This window comes from Stenella coeruleoalba (genome assembly GCF_951394435.1).
Source record: "Stenella coeruleoalba genome assembly, chromosome: 1".
NCBI lineage: Eukaryota > Metazoa > Chordata > Mammalia > Artiodactyla > Delphinidae > Stenella > Stenella coeruleoalba.
In genome coordinates this window covers 189,894,791-189,911,614 of record NC_137169.1, presented here as the reverse complement: position 1 = coordinate 189,911,614, position 16,824 = coordinate 189,894,791, and the positions used below count along the sequence as shown (strand labels likewise).

At 51.0% G+C, this 16,824-nt stretch overlaps 1 protein-coding gene across 2 annotated transcripts in view; it reads left to right on the top strand.

Moving 5' to 3' along the window:
• Positions 1–14,528, top strand: part of UCK2 (uridine-cytidine kinase 2) — a 74,859-nt gene extending 60,331 nt beyond the window's left edge. The window contains exons 4-7 of one of the 2 annotated variants that reach the window (XM_079945648.1): positions 270–412; positions 6,410–6,507; positions 8,960–9,008; positions 10,372–14,528. In XM_079945648.1, the coding sequence (XP_079801774.1) occupies positions 270–412; positions 6,410–6,507; positions 8,960–9,008; positions 10,372–10,511 (430 nt within the window). In that variant the 3' untranslated portion in view covers positions 10,512–14,528. The remainder of the gene's footprint in view (positions 1–269; positions 413–6,409; positions 6,508–8,959; positions 9,009–10,371) is intronic. The other variant, XM_079945649.1, reaches the window with a different exon arrangement.
• The last annotated feature ends 2,296 nt before the right edge of the window (positions 14,529–16,824 follow it).

Sequence of the window (16,824 nt, the reverse complement as noted above, 5' to 3'; positions counted from 1 at the left end):
ATTCCAAGGAGAAGGATGTCTACCCATCTGCTTTATGGCGGAAGCTCAGAAGAACTGGTCACAGGAGACCTTTGCTGCAGCCGTCCTGGCCCTCATTCTTGGGTCTTCCGTGGTGGTCTGAGGGCTCTGTAAGGTTGTGTTAGCTAAACCTTCTCAGTGCCCTTTCAGTCAAGGGGCTAGGACCCCAGACTCCCAGACAGCTTCTCTTGTTTCCTCCTCCCGGGCTCCCCCTACCTGGCTCGGCCCATCATCTGCTCTGTACTTTGCAGGAAGGAGGAGACGGTTACTGTCTACCCCGCAGATGTGGTGCTCTTCGAAGGGATCCTGGCCTTCTACTCCCAGGAAGTGCGAGACCTGTTCCAGATGAAGCTTTTCGTGGACACAGATGCGGACACCCGGCTCTCCCGCAGAGGTGCGTTCCAAAAGCCTCAGATGGCCCTGTCGGTGGCCTGTGACAGGCCCCTGCCCTCCCCGATTCTGGGCCCCGTGCCTTCCCCGAGGCAGCCTTGTGCAAGGCTGCCTCGTGGCTGCATGGCCCAGCCCAACTGAGTCAGTCTAGCCCCAGGGATGTCCTGTTGCCCAAACATTTGGTGACATTTGAGAAGGGATTAGTCACTTACTGTTTCAGATAACGAAAAGCTTGTGAGGTCACAGAGATGACATAAGAAGTTCACGTTTTGGTTTTGCTGGGGAAAAGTTTGGTTAAGTGCTCAGTTCCTTATGATTTACCCACAGGTGTCATAATCAAGATGGGAACTCACTGTAGGACATCTGGGGGGTGGGCAGGAACACCCTCTGCCTGCAACTCTGGGCAGCTGGTCCCACCTGCCCGCTTCTTTCGCCCTTTGCTTTCCGGAAAGTTCTGTGGAGGTTTGGTCACTCTGTCCACCCAGCTCGGGAGCAAAGTCAGTTGTTCTCTCTGCAGGCCTTCCTTCCACGAGTGCTGAAGACACCAAACTGCTTGCTGGTGGGAGAGCGGAGCCTGTGAATTCAGCTCTGCGGGACGCGAAGCAGAGGGCTTGCTTCTACCAGAGAGCTTGGGAGACTTTGTGGGGGAAGTGGGTTCTGGACTTGGATGGGGCGGGGTGATGGCCTAGGCAGCCCAGGAAGGCATATACCTCAGACAGAGACACCATGGCTCGTTAGGACTGTCCTGCTGATCTGGACAACAGGTAGGGCTGTCGCCTGTGGGTGGTGTGAGGGGGAATGGAGAGTTGGGGAGAGATGAGAAAGGTTCCTAGCAGAGTTAGCGCTGACCGGACCCCAGCCAAGGCAGCGGGGTGTGGGTGACTGAGGAGAGGGATGAAAGCTGACTTAAGGTTTGAGTCCCCATCGTGCGGAAGAGGAGTGACACAGGAAACGCCAGGGTTAGCTCCTAGTCGCAGAGCAAGTCATTGGCAGAGTCAGATTTCATAAGCTGCAGCCCAGAGCCTTCTGACCTCAAAGTCTGTGAAGTTTCCTCTTTTCCGGTTCATGAAACAGATTTTTAGTTTATCCAGTTCAGTACTCTTGTCACAAGAACTATAAGTGGAAATGGCAGCATCTAGAGAAATGACTCCCTGGGTTTTACCCTCCTAAGAAGTAATAGGAGTCACACTCTTTTAGGTCAGGGGAGCTGTACTTCCCCTCCCCGGTGGTGTCGGGCCGTGGGAGTAACCTGATAGAGAAAAGGAGAATTCTAGTCCCAGCAGAGCCCCTTGCTAGCTTTGTGACTTTGGTGCCTCTTGTGACCTCCCAGGCATGGGTTTTTTTTTATTTAAATGGGTAATATGAAGGAGACAGGCCTGTTTTTTAGGGTTACACAGGCCAGGTAAGAATTGCGTGATCTTTTTTGACAGATAATTGAGGCTTGAGCCTGACAATTGCTTATGCATCTGCCCCAGGGTCTGGTTTATCACCTTCATCCACAAACCCAGGTCCTACCTAGGCTGATCTGCTCGGATGTCCATAGTAGCTTGCCAAATTTGGGAGGCATCACTGGGGGGAAAATTGGAGTCAGATGAACTGGACATTATTTAAATCCTGGTTTCACCGTTGAGTAGATGTGTGACCTTGGGCAGATTATGGGGGTTTTTTTTGTTTCTTTTTTTACATCTTTATTGGAGTATAATTGCTTTACAACGGTGTGTTAGTTTCTGCTGTATAACAAAGTGAATCCGTTATACATATACATATGTTCCCATGTCTCTTCCCCAGATTCTGTTTTAATGTCTTTGTACCTTATTTTCCTATTGGTTGATCATGTAAGGATTAGTTAGTACTCCTGGGATAGTTGTGCCGATCAGAGGTAATGCAGGTAAAATGCCTGGTGGTGGCATTAGTCGATAAATATCAAGGTGGCAGGTAAGAAACCTGCTTCACCTGAGATGATGATGTTATGTTTTCCAAGTGTTCTCTCAGGACTTGTCAGAACCTCTTGAGTAGTCATGTCCTCAGGAGCTGGTGACACCTGGGCTGGTAGCATCATTAGTCCAGCAGGTGGTACTAAAATCCCAGGGGATGGAGTGATGCCTGAGGGTGGGGCGAGTGCAAGAAATTGCATAGGAAATTAGAACCGCTTTTGTGGAGGGGCCACATCCTTGGACTCTGATTCATTCAAACAAGTAATCCTAGGGTAGATTAAACAGAAACTTCTCCCTCCTTTTCTTGTGCTGAGATCCTTATGTGAAATGGGGGAGAGACCTGAGGTGATGGTGGCCTTCTCTGGGGATTTCTTAGGGTCAGTTCTCTTCACCCCCTGCCTTCCCTGGTGCCCCCGGGGCAGGTCGCTGCCTTCTTTCCGTTCCGCTGTCTTGTCATGTCACCCACTGCTTAGTCACTCTCAGCAAAAGTTGTTTCTACAAATTCACTCTCTGTCCACCTAGGACAAAATACATGCCTGGCATGTGCTTTGTGGGTAAGGGAGAGGGAGGGAGGGTTAGTTGGGAGCTGTGAGGCAAAAGAACATTCCTGGAGACTTGAGTGAGCGCTACGATTTCACCTGTCTGTGGGTTACATCCTCCTGGGCACATTCCAGGTTGACCCTCATGTGGGAGGGAGGTCTGCATCAAGTCTCATAGCCTTGGAAGGACTTCCTTCCTTCCCAGGGACCCCCTTGTATTTCTAGGGAATTGGTTTCCTCCCAGCAAAGCTTGCCTTTGCCTTCCCTCTCTATATGCATTTAATCAACCCTTGAATTAGGGACAGGGGAGACGAGAGGCGGGGGCCCTGAACTGCTGACCCCTCTTCTCTCCCGCCACGGCTCTCTGTGCCCAGTTTACACGGAGTTAGGGCTGCAGTGAGCCTTGGCATGGTCAGTGTGTTCTTTTACTAGAGTAACACGCCTCCTCAACGAATTTTTAAAGTGACTTGACAGCCATGGAGGAATTGTGTTTATTCTGGGTCCTTCTACATGTGGTTCTCAGCTTTGGCTGATGGGAAGCAGCATTAGCTGATTTGGAAGGGCTGAGTGGAGGCCAAGCAGGGAAGGGTAGACCTGTCGTTTCCTGCCCTTTACCCTGCAAGGCCCCTCTGAGAGGGCCTGTCTCAGCCCAGCAAATGTGCCAGGGCCAGAGTGATGACAAGGAAGCTGGTTTTAAGTCCCTGGAGTGTCCGGTTTGTGCCAAGACCTTGTTCTGCCTTAGTTGTCGGCTTCGCCCCGTTTCCTGACTGAGGAGGAGGGCGTTTCAGTGCGGTGAACTGGCTGGCCCCGAGCTGTCCTTAGCTTAAGGAGGGGGCCCGTCTGTTTAAGGTAGTAATTCGATGGAAGGCTCTTGGGAGCGGAGGTGGGCGAAGCCTTCTGGTTTTGCGTGTTCCCAGCGTCTGGGCAACGTGCCGACCCACTGCCATCTCCTTTTCCAGGGTGGAAGCTGGAGGATGCCCCCTGCCTGTCTTCCTGTTTCTCCCTCTCCATCCTGTCTTTCCACGTGTCCGCCCTCCACCTCCTGCACTGCAGCCCCCCCCGCCCCCCCACCTTCCCAGCTGCTCTGAGGGACTCCCACCCCCACTGGGTCCAGCCTGCTCACCTGAGTTCACAGTTCCCATCCTTCCGATACGACAGTCTGCTGTCTCAGGGAGCCATCCCCCTCCCGGAGCTTCCTCAGTTCCTGTCGTCTTCATAGAAATTTAGGCTTACTGAATACACACCATGTGCCAGCCACGGTGCTGAAGCGTTTTATGGATATCTCCCTGTCTTCCTAAGTGACCGCTTTGTGAGAAAGTTGCTATTATGGGCTCTGCTTTACAGTCAAGGAAAATGAACTCCAAAGATGTTAAGTAACTTGTCTAAGGCCACAGAGGTAGTAGTTAATGGGGTCAGGATTCAAACTGGGTCAGTTTTGCCCCATCGCTGTAGCTGATGGGGCAAGAAGTGGCTTCGGGCTTCAGCGGTCGCAGGTGTGACTCACCTGCGTCCACTGCTTTCTCCCTGGTACGTTCCTGTCTCCCGTGACATGACAGGTGATGCTCTCGGGTCTGCAAGACACAAGAGAGCTGCAGGCCTGGGCCGAGGGCAGTGGCAGAGCGATGTGAAAGGGGAGTGTGTGTGTGTGTGTGTGTGTGTGTGTGTGTGTGTGTGTGTGTGTGTGTGTGTGTGTGTGTGTGTGTGTGTGTGTGTGTGTGTTCTGGGGAAGGACAGAGGTTCCCACAGTGCTGAAGCTGTCAGCAGTTGTGTGAAATGCACGTCTTGTGAAACAAACCCAGCATCAGGCATTTGCAGGGCTTTTGAGTCAAAGCTGCTTAATAAGTGCGGGCGTGTGTTTGCTTTTTTCCCTCCACCTCTGACAACCTTTTGGTCTGGCTTCCTTTTCTCTTTGGACCTTATCTGGAGACGTGTGAAGAGCTGGAGGCCGCATGGGCTGTGTGTTTTGGTGAGCTCGGCCCGGCCCGATGGCCTGAGTGCCCAAGCTCTTGGAGGCCCGTGGGGCTGAGCCACGTGGCACCTGCTGGGGCTCCTACTTGGCCAAGTGTCCCTGGCAGAGCAGCGGCGGTGGCAGCTGGAGCAGGGCCCTGTGTCCAAATGCCTGAGAAGACCATTTCCTGGCTGGGCTGGGTGCACAGGCGGCAGGGTTTGTGAGGCAAATCCTGACGATTTAGGGACCAACCAACCGTTTTACTGCCAGGGCTCATGCGGGGGGAAAACTCCTTGTGATTTGAGGAGCTGGTAGAGAAGTCAATGGTGACAGCAGTATATTTGTTACCCGGGTTTCTGGAATGGGGTCTTCCTGACAGTTTTCTAGCCATCTGATCATGCAGACTTCATGCCAGCCTGGACCAAAACCACAGGCTCTCCCTGTTACCTGCCCTTCCCCACGTGCGTGCGTTCCTGTGCGCATGCCTGTGCGTAAACACAGAATTATTTACAGACGTGGCTTTCCAGAAATTCACTTACAAGTATTCCCTATGTTTGTTTAGAGTTTCATCCCACACTGAAACGATTACCTGAGAAATGACTGAGGGGAGCTGAGAGCCCATTGCAAATGACTGTAGATGGATTCGATACCCTTTCGGGGTAGGAGGGAAAGAGTTAATAGCCAAGATTGAAAACATTTGTAGGGAGGGGCTGGTTTTGATTATGGGACTCAAACTCACTTGCTGAGTTTGGGAGAAACTCAGGCCCAGGGAGGTTAGTGTACAGTGGCGGAACGAGGATTCTGGACGCTTTTCCGTGTTTTGATGAAAGACTGTATTAAAAGCAGTGTTTGTTGCAAGTCCCCGAATAACAGCACCCCCAGGAGGAAGAAGGTAGAAGATGATGAGTTTGGGTCCATCTGGGCAGCTTCACAGCTCCAGGCCGTGGTTTCTTACACCATGGTTTTCTCATCTTTCACTAAGAGGTCTTCCCTTTGCAGACCTCTGTGCTTGAGGTGGCCAGGAGTGGCTGACCACAGGTGGGCCCTCTGCCCCACTTCTACGCCCTGTAGGGGCTCAAGTGTGGGTGGGAGCCGGGCAGGTGGAGGTGGCACATCAGCAGAGGGTTGCCGCCCTGAACACAGGTAAGTGTAAGGGCAGGGGATCAGGGTGGGCAAAGGAGAAGTCTCCGGGCAACCCGCACCCTTTTCCAGGAAGCCCCACCACCTCTCTGGGCCCGGTCCACTTCCTATTATGAGTTTGTCCTGCCTTTTTCTGGGGTTCTCAATGAAGTTTTATTTGGGTCAAATGTTGCTTGAAACCAGAAGACTATTGGCCTTTCCTGGAAAACCTCTTGCTTTGGAGAGCATAGCTGGATTTGACTGTAGCAAGATGTGAAAATGCAACTTGTTTTTCCCAAAGCGGCTGCTGACTGGCTCTCGGTCAAGTCTCTTAGGAATCCGGCTTGTGAATCATCCAGAGTCATTGTGAAGCCTGTGCGATCCTGGTCGGCCTCGTGAAAGGCGGACATGTATTGACTCATGCGCTCTTTTCTTGATTCTTGTTTTTCCTTCTCTTCTAGTATTAAGGGACATCAGCGAAAGAGGGAGGGACCTTGAGCAGATTTTATCTCAGTACATTACATTCGTCAAGCCTGCCTTTGAGGAATTCTGCTTGCCAGTGAGTTGTGTTCTTGTTTTTCATTGAATTTAGTCTTTAAAATGTAATCAAACAAATAAAGGTCTGTAAGTTGAGCTCCCTGGCCGGGATTTCACTCATTCCCTCCTCTATCCTCAAGTCCCAAGAAAGGGCAGCCTTTGGTGCTTTGTTCCCTATCACTGTGTTCTCTAAGAGCTCTGTCCTGCCCCTCTTTTTCTGGGGTACCCCTTCAGGATCCTGCTGTCTGATTCCAGCAAGCTGTACACTTCTTGCTTGGTAGGCTCGTGGTGTGAGACCCTTTATCGAGGGTGCATCAGTATCCCAGGATAGACTCAGCCACTTGGGTCTTCAGAAGGTCTGTGATGGTTGGAGTACTGGTGTAGGAGGCCTCAGCTACAAGGTATTCCCTTCTGAATCTCTTCTGCCACTACATCTGAGCCCCGTTTCGAGCTTGTCGTTGGTCCCCGTGTAAGTTCCGATTTGGGAGGTTCGCCATATTGGAACAGGCTTCTGTACTTCTGCCCTAGCACGGGCTCTGTCAGGCCTGCCCACGGCAGCTGGGAACTCTCTAGTGAGGTGGCTTTCAGAGAAGGAAGGGTGAGGACGGGGGAATTCTCAGCTTTTAGCGAATCAGCCCTCAGCCTAGGAAACACCCCAGCTTCTTCATGAAAGACCTGCGAACGTTGAGGGAAGACCTCAGGGACATGAGGTTTGGAGTGGTGGGGTTAAGTTCTGAGAGAAAGCGAGAGAGGTTGAGTCTTCGTCTTGTCTTGGGTGATGCCTTCGGGGAGATGGGAGGTGTAGAGTGTGGCCGAGTGTGGGGATTTCTCTGCTTCGCCTGATAATTAACTTCTTTTTCCTCCCATGGAAAAATATGATCCCAAACCGTCTTTCTTTCTTTTTTCATTTTTATTGGAGTATAATTGCCTTACAATGTTGTGTTAGTTTCTGCTGTACAATGAAGTGAATCAGCTATATGTGTACCTATATCCCCTCCCTCTTAGATCCCTGCCATCCCTCCCATCTAGGTCACCACCTAGAGCAGCGAGCTGAGCTCCCTGTGCTATGCAGCAACTTCCCACTAGCTCTCTATTTTACACATGGTAGTGTATATATGTCAGTCCCAATCTCCCAATTCATCCGCCGAACCCCACCCCTGCCCATCCCCCCCACCCCGGGGGGCCTCTTTGTTTCTTTAAGTCTGTTAGTAGGTTTTGCATCAAAACAGACTTGACATTTGTTTCAGCCTGGAACCGGGCAGACTTTGAGTCAGCCTGAGTAACGCTGATGCCCTGTTCATTCCCCTGGAGAGGATTGGGTCACAGGATTAGGTTTCTGGGAAGAGGGCAGAAGTGGCTGTGGAGCTGTGAAATTCTATCCATCCATCTGAGGACCTCTCCTGCTCTTTTTAACTTAATAATAAGAATACAGGGCTTCCCTGGTGGCGCAGTGGTTGGGGGTCCGCCTGCCGATGCAGGGGACACGGGTTCTTGCCCCGGTCTGGGAAGACCCCACATGCCACGGAGCGGCTGGGCCCGTGGGCCATGGCCGCTGAGCCTGCGCGTCCGGAGCCTGTGCTCCGCAACGGGAGAGGCCACAACAGTGAGAGGCCCGCGTACTGCGGAAAAAAAAAAAAAAAAAGAATACAAAGTAAACTGATTACTGAACATACATTAGAGTTTACTGCCAACTTCCTGCTGTTTAACTTATTTGTAATGGAGCTCCGAATTTTACGTAAATATTTTCTAGGTTGTTCTACCTGTTCCTCCTGTCCAGCCACTCAGCTCAGGGAAAAGCAGCTCATTCCCACGTCAACCAGGAACTTGGGTCTGATAAATTGTTGGCCTGGTTCAAGCTGGGCATCAGTCGCAATTCGACAGTTGTAGCGTGGAAGCTGCAGAGTACAGATGCCCATGTCCTAAGGCATCGTTTATGTGGTCTCACCAGGACACAAGTTATTTGTAAAATGGTCCACAAAATATCAGTAAACTTTACAAACAAAAAGAGAGTCTGTGGGCTTTTTTTTCTCTTTTTTTTAAGGCTGTGTCATAACAGAGCCAGGGAAAGTGGTCATCAATGGCGATTACTTCTTTTTGGGTTTACCCTCATGCTAGATAAACTGTGTATAGAAATCCAAGGTGAATTGCTCCCCTTTAAGTTTGGTCTTACTAACTGATGGTTTTCCATCAGCGAAGAGGCAGTTATATATTTGGTTTCAAAGACCACGTTCTCTGTGCAGATTGTAAGCTGAAACAATGTTAACTGCTAATGAGAACTCAGGGAAAAGCCGATTTATTATAAATTAGATAACGTGGATAAAATGTATTCTGTTTAAAGCCACAAGCTGCTGCTCTCTGGGATTGGTAGAAGGCTGGCCCTTTCCCCACATTCCCTTAGAAGAGGGGCTTGGTCCAGCTTCTCTCTTTAATGCGTTGTAATGCATTTAACGCATTGTAAATATCTTTCTCCACAGACAAAGAAATACGCTGATGTGATCATTCCTAGAGGTGCAGATAATCTAGGTGAGTCCTCATGGAGTGCCATCCCGTGGGGCATAACTTCTACCCTTTGTCAGTTATACTTTGGAGTAGGATGTGGTAACCAGACAAGGCTCTATAGATGTGGTTGAGCCACTGGCTGCTGCTGTGAGCCAGAAAGGTATTTATACCTATGCATCTGGCCTCAGGGACAGGCCCCTGTGAATATGCATGTACATAAATGGGGACAGGCGTGAACTTGTGCTTCTCTGGCAACAATCAGAGGGCAATAGATTACCTTCTACTGTCATTCCCAGTGATGATACCTGGCTGCCTTGTATCTGAGGCCATTTTTTAGCAAAAGTAGATTTCCTTCTTAATCTAATTTAGAATGACCTGCCACTAAGGTAGCCTTTCCTAAAGGGAAAGGGATTTCTACCACTAGTGCATTTATGCGTTAGCTTTGACTTGTCTAGAAAGTAGGACTATCCCTGGACTTAGGCATAGTGGGGCAGAGTTGAATTGTGAGAATACCCCGTCTTCTCATTCTCTTTATCATTTATTTCAATTTTCCTCTGTTTAAAAAGTAAAATTTTTGCCGAGCCTTTTGGGAGTTAGTCACAGCAGTGAAAATTTCACTGTATATTTCTTAAGGACAAGGCCATTTTCATTTACATTGCCACAGTGCGCTCATCACATCCAGGACAATTAACATTGACTTAATCTCCTTTAACTTTCCTCAGTGTTTCTTTGTTTTTTATGACACTGACATTTTTGAGGAGCACAGGCCCAGTGTTTTGTAGAATGGCACTCAGCTTGGGTTTGCTTTTGTGTCCTCACATTAGCTTCTGCTTATATAGTCTGGAGAACACCCTGGGGGAGGGGTGTCCTTGGGGCATCACCTCAGAGAGCACTTGATGTTTATCCCATTTGGGGTGATGTTAACATTGATCATTTGCTTGAATCATATGATTTCTTTCCAAGGCTAAGGAAAGAGAGTCCCATTTGACCTTTGGAGGAGAGGGCCTTCTGTAGGGTCCCTGTCCTTGGGATGGGGAGCTGCGTGGGATGGGGGCCCAGTGGAAGGGTCTCACAGCTAATGGATGGTGTCAGAGCGAAGGCCAGACCTCATGTCTACAGAATTTGGGTCAATTGCTTTCATCCAGTCCGTGCCTCTGATCGTGTTCTACGTTGTCCTACTCCGAGAATGCCCCCGCGGGGGTCATATTAGCCCTGATGGAGGCTTGGGGAGGTGGCGTGACCTGCTGGCAAGCAGCAGAGCCAGCTTCCTGGAACAGTTTTTAGCCTTTGGTTCCTGAGTGCCGTCCACCCAAACAGACACACAGCCCCACAGACGTGCTCCCACCCTCCCCGTGTCCCTAACACTTTTCTGGTCTCTGCCCCACAGTGGCCATCAACCTCATCGTGCAGCACATCCAGGACATCCTGAACGGAGGGCTCTCCAAACGGCAGACCAACGGCTATCTCAATGGCTATACCCCTTCACGCAAGAGGCAGGCCTCGGAGTCCAGCAGCCGGCCGCACTGACCCCCGTCTCCTCAGACCCTGGCCCCGATCTCCAAGGGACAGGAGGAGGGGACAGGAGGCACTGTGCATCTATACATATGGTTTCCTATGACATTGCTGTATTTAAGAAAACACCATGGAGATGAAATGCCTTTTTTTTTTTTTTTTTTTTTTTTTTGGTACTTCGGAGCAGCGAAATGAAACAGAACTTGACCCTGAGCTTAAATGACAAACTGTGCCAACTACTACTGGTGATGCCTAATTATGACTTCAACGTGTAACCAGTTATAAATACATACATATATATATATAGAAAAGGATCTATTTTTGTGTAAATGTACAAATACTGTACAGCTGTTTGCCGTAAGTATTCTGCAGGAGGGCCTGTACTTGAGTGTGTTTTGGGGGCTGGAGCTGGAGTTTCACCAAAGGGAAGTTGCCTGGTGGGTTCCAGGTAGGGCAGGCTCAGGCGTCTGGGAGGGAGGCTCACGGCTCGCGGCTCTCGGTGTCCGTGGGTCTCGTTGGAAGTGGAGTTTGGAACTTTTGATTGCTTCCCCTGCCAGATGCCACCTTCCTGGTGCTGGAGCTTCAGGATAACGTTAATGAGAGATCCTCTTTTCTTTTTTTTTTTTTTTTTTGAGTTGAAATTAGGCAAGACCTCAACTCAAAACTCAAACTCAGGGAAGGGGCCCACTGAGGGGAACGAGTCTTCTGCGTTTTCTTCTTGCCCCTGCCCACCTCTGGCTGCTCGGGTAGCTCCACACTTCCTTCCTTACTCACCCGCTTCTCAGTCTCTCGGAAAGCCAGAGCTGCCTCGCTCTCCTTCCCTGATGGGGATGTGACGGGGTCGCTTCCTGACTGAGTGGGGAAGGAGGGAGTGGGACTATGCCTGTCGCATCGTCTGAGATGCTGGTGCCTCCCAGGGAAGTCACCCATGAGATTCCTTGGGCTGTCCCCCAAGCTGTGGAGTGCACAGTGGACCCTTGCAGTCTGGGCTTCGGTTGAGGGCCTCTGCTGGCAGCCTGCCCCTCACAGGGTGGCAAGAGAGCTCTGCCGTGTAGGGAGCCTGTAGCTTTTGTTCCCCGAGGCGTGGGGATTTGCAGCGAGGTGAGGATAACGGGGACCGTCACTGGCAACATCACAGCCACATTGATTGACTTATTTACCACGCTGCCGCGTCATGTGGCAGCTGCCGGAAACGAGGGGTGGGGAAGGGGAGTGGCGTGTTTTTTTTGTTTGTTTTTGTCTTTTTGCAGTACGCGGGCCTCTCACTGTTGTGGCCTCTCCCGTTGCGGAGCACAGGCTCCAGACGCGCAGGCTCAGCGGCCATGGCCCACGGGCCCAGGCGCTCCGCGGCATGTGGGATCTTCCCGGACCGGGGCACGAACCCGTGTCCCCCGCATTGCAGGCGGACTCTCAACCACTGCGCCACCAGGGAAGCCTGGGAGTGGCGTTTTTAAGTCACAAGTTGGAGTCTTGGGCTGAAAACATTTGGGGTGGAGAATTCCAGCTTTTCCGAGGGCTCCCTCTTGGTGAAAACTTCCTTCTTTGCAAGAAGTACGGATTCCTGAAGATTCCTGGTGGGGAGGGGTGGAGGAAGCAGGGGACCAAGCGAGAAGGAGGAGGTGTAATTATAGAGGCCTGAAGCGTCACCTTTTAACTGCAGAAGAGGCAGAAGCTTTTCACCTCAGTGTGTTCCATCTCAGTGCTCGGTAGGCTATGCCCTTAGTTATTCCCTTGTGACTGCCACAGCCTGAAACACTTTGGGGAACGCTTCTCCTTCCATTGCTTTCATAGCCCCTTGAGCCATTCAGATAAACTGATGCCGTTAACTCTAGTCACACGGGAGCAAGCAGCCATGCAGTTTGCCTCCCCTTTTCTGGACTCCACTTGACTCTAACTCCGTTGGGCTGTGTCAAAAAGTCAAACCTAATCCCCAGCAGGGCTTTGCCACCCCTGAGACCTTCAGGAGACTGTACTGCAGGCCCTGAGGGAGCCCCCCAAGGGCAGCAGCTGCCTGGTTGGAGAAGGGGAGGGTCCCGAGGTGCCTGCTCTGAAGGCCGGTACCTGGCGGGATGGCCAAGTTCTGGAGTGCGTGTTTCCGAGTCAGTATTGATTATCTTTCCAGTCATGCCTTGTGCGGTTCTGAGATGAAGGGTAGATGGCAGGATCCTGAGGACCCAGGGGTCTCCTGCCTTGTTGGGTGGGGCCTGTCTGTGCTCAGGGGAAGCCCGTCCCTGTCTGGGAGAGCCTCGGCCCTTCGGTGGTAGCACGGTCAACTTTACTTGAAGCTCCCAGGTGCCAAACCATTCAGTGCCTTGGCTGTCTATCCCACTGCCTTGGAAGATGGATTCTTCTCATCTCTGAGCCTTGAGTTACTTAGCCGCTTCCTCATCTACTCCTGGTGTTGGGACCAAGCCTCCAGTGTCTCCGAATAGCCCTGTCCTCGCTGGAAGCAGCTCTAGGGCTGCCCTGCCTCTGGGTAAAACTGTCACCAATTCTTGGTGTCTTGGTTGGGGGCTCACTGGGCCGTGCTGACGACTCCTCTGGTTCTGTGACATAGTACGTCTGGGGCCAGGAGGGGACGGGAAGCTCTGCCTTGGTGTGGTGACCCCAGCGTTTAGCCAACTGAGTATCTGAATTTGAGCTTTCTATGTGGCCAATCCCGGACTTGGTATTTTAAGAGTCACTGGATCTCTGATTCCATTGGAGAGTCAGGTAGAGAGCCATTAGGCCAGAAATCATGACATGAGTCACCTGGGTACCCTTTGCTGTCCAGGGAGGCGACACGGATGAGCAGAGTGGGGCAATGTTGGTCGTGTGTACATGGGAGTCTCTTGTCTTCAGAGATACCCTGTGGTGCTTGCTTCTCCCGGCTCCGCAGGTATTGTCCAAGGACCATGTGTTTAGGGAACAGGCATTGTGTCGTGGGAAGGCCTGGTCCCAAGCTCCTTCACCCCAGTGGAGCTTCTGCTCCCTGGGTTTCTTGTTCTTGGGCAGCCTGAGACCAATAGGGGCAGAGAGCTGGCAGTGTGTATACGGAAGATGCAGTGTTGTGACTTCAGGTGTCCTTTGATTTGGAATGGATAGGGTAGGCCCTCAAAGAGGCAGCGGTCTCTGAAGAACAGGCTGGGGAGGGTGGCAGGGAAAGGTCCCCGGTTCACCCTTCAGAACCTGTTGTCTCTGCAGCAACCCACTGTGGTCTTGGCTGCTGGGCAGTCAAAGACACTGGCTTTTTGCCTCTCCTGAGCTGGCTTGGACACTTGTCTCTGTGTCCAGGGTGGGTTGCCAGTCTCATGAGGCCACTAGGTCAGGCTAAGGCTTGTGTGCGGGAGGGACTGGAGCCCAGCTCGTTTGTGTATCACCTCCTTTGCTGTCCTTGTGAGGTTTCCCTGATTTGACATCCTTGACCAGCACTAGGGCCCAAGGCTATTGGAGGGAAGTAGTAGCCTCTTGCAGGGAAGTGTTTTCCTCTGCCCTGGAGTCTCCCACCTGCCTGCCCACAACCGTGTGGGTGAGGCGGGCTAGGGAGATTCTGGGTCCCAGGGCTGGGCTTCTGAGAAGGGCTGACTGGACCTCTCTGCCACTCCTCTCCTTCACCCTGACCTCAGGGTGGAGTGGGGAAAGTCTCGGTGTCCGAGCAAACGAGAGGGAGAGCAGGCTGAGGAAACCGTCGGGGTGAGCCTGGAGCTGAGTCCCCTTTGATCTTGGTCTCTGGGCCTTCTTCGGCCCTCCTGGGGCAGGGGGCTGGCTACAGGTCAGCATCCGGCCACCCTTAGAGGCAGTGAGTGCCTAGCCAGTCCTGCCTTAGGAACAGAGTGAGTGGTAAATAAAGACGTAGGCTTCTTTTGTGTGTCTTAGATGCCTGCGCTTCCCCCTTTTCTTTCTACTGCCCTGCCTTTACTCTTAGCAGTTACATAAATGACCACATACTCTGTACTTTGCTGTAAATAAAGACTGAACAGAAAAGAACCCACTCTTGCCTTCTTTGTGGTGCTTGGGCCGGAGGAACAGTGGCTGAGGCCAGCGAGCTGAAGGGAAAGTAGCGCCTCCAGGCCTTCGCTGTGTGGATACGGGCACCAGCCTGCTGTCACTATGCCTCCCCTCCTGGGCTGCACCCAGGCCACCATGTGTGCACTTGTGTGTTTCTGCTCTGCTTCTGAAGCCAGGTCGAGATCCCTGGGAGGCTTCTCTTCTCCGGCTCTGGCCGGCTCTGCTCCCTCTGAGGTCATCGGTTTGTGCAGTCTCCTCCCTTCCTGTCCTCCCTTCCCCATCCCTTCCTCAACTTTCACAATAAAAGCCAGAACAAAACCTTCTAAATAAAGAAAACTTTATTGGGGTTGGGTGGAGGAAAGTTGACATTAGGACAATGTGAACAACTTCAGGCTGAATTCACATACATATATGTGTGTGTGATTACCCTGATGACTATATCCATTTAGTGTATAGTCATACATCAATCAAATGCAGATAATCATCATCTCTTGTTACTGAAAGATCTAGGTCACCCACCACCGAGGATTTGAAAATAATTAAAGTAATTGGCTTTTGTGCTCCTTGTAGCACCCCGACTCTTCCCCCCGGCCCCCCCTTTTCTCAGCTTCCCTTTCATCCCTTCACCTGCTGCCTCCCAGGCACCCAATGACCCTCATTGATGTGCGGAGTTGCCCTGTTATTTCCAGCCACTTGTTCCAAGGACAGAGGCAAACCCTTCAAGGAATTCAGATCCAAAAGAACTTGGATTTAAGAGGAATCCATCCTCAGAAGGCCGTTGTGTTTTCACATAACACTTAGGTGTGTGTTATCAAGCTCGATTATTGCCTGCAGGCAGATGAAGACGTGAGTCGTGGTTGTGCAAGCCGCTTTAGCTGCCATCCAGTTTGCTCTGTGCGTTGCTCTCACATTTCCCCTATCTGTGGACCACGTCTGGAGTCCAAGCTTTGCTTGGGACTCTGTTCATTTCTCAGAATTCAGTTCTGCTTCCTTGTTGTAATTTGAGGCACAGTTGTGCAGGCCAGTGAAGCCCTTGAGCGATTTGCTCTGCCTCCCACCCGCCTGTCGCAGCATCCTTTGAGCCACTTTCCGCTCTGCATCCTGGACTCACCCTTTTGACGGGTGAGTGCTGCTTGAATCAAACCACGTCGGCTCAGACTGAAAGAAACCCGTTAGGACCTGCATAAGAGTTTTAAAGACAAGAGGTGGAGCAGGAGACCTAGGATGTGGGAAAACTTTGAGAGGATGGAACCGTAGGGATTGATTTCTTTCATCATCTGGTGCTGGGGGCTGTTTAGATTTCTGTTTTAAAACAGTTTAAACACATTTGCTAAAACCCAGAATGAAGTTAACCTTCCTGCTAAATCTTGGGCTGTACCTGCATATATGCTTATGTATCTTTTCAATTACATCATGAACTAAAATAACAAACTAGCCAACTGAATCAATTTGAAGCTAGGACTAAGGATTTATCTAGACGTATCTCCTCAGATGAACGGATGGAGCTTACGGGTGGGAGAACATGAAACTGTGCCTTACGCAAACTCATTTTTCGCACGGTCCAATCCATGCTTGGCATCCCCTTTTACAATGAGGATTTGCTGGGACTAGGTCAGTGGCGCCCATGATGCAGGGGATGAAAATGGCGTGGGGTTCACCATGGTGTTAAGTGCTGACTGCCCTGGGCCAGGGGAAGCCAGCCTGGCCTCTGCCTTACAAGCTCATGTGCTTCATGGGGTTTTATCTGACAAGCCCAGGATGCTCTCACTAAGGGAATTAGAGTTGAGGATATTTCCAGATTCCTCTTTATCAGTGAGCACCATGTACTTTCTTTTCAGTTCTTGAAATTTCCCAGTTTTCATGATAACACTCACATCAGACTTTTCCAGCCTTCAAACAGTCCTGCAAAGTATGTTAGGAATGCGGTCCTGCTCCAGTTCTACCGAGGAAGCTAGGAAGTAGGACTGTGCTGTAGGAGGAGGCTGCCTGGTGCGTGTCTGCCATCTAGTGGTGGAACTCAGTTCTCAACGGCGGTTGGGGGTTGCCTTGGGTTGTGGAACTAATACTTTTGCTTGGCTCTCACGGTTTCTAAGAGAATGGTCAGAGGGCCTAGAAGTCTAACTACTTCTGATGTGATTCTTTTTTTTCTTTTTTTTTTCCTGGAAGATCTTTATTAAAGCCTTCACTAAGGCAGGTAGGAGCATCAGCTCCTACTTCTTAGTTTCTCTGTTGCTGCAGTCTACTCTAGTGGTTCCCCAAGCTGGCCATCATCATCACCGGGGCTTGATAAAGACACTACTGTGATCCATTCCTGAGAATTCTGATTCTGTAGGTCTAGGGA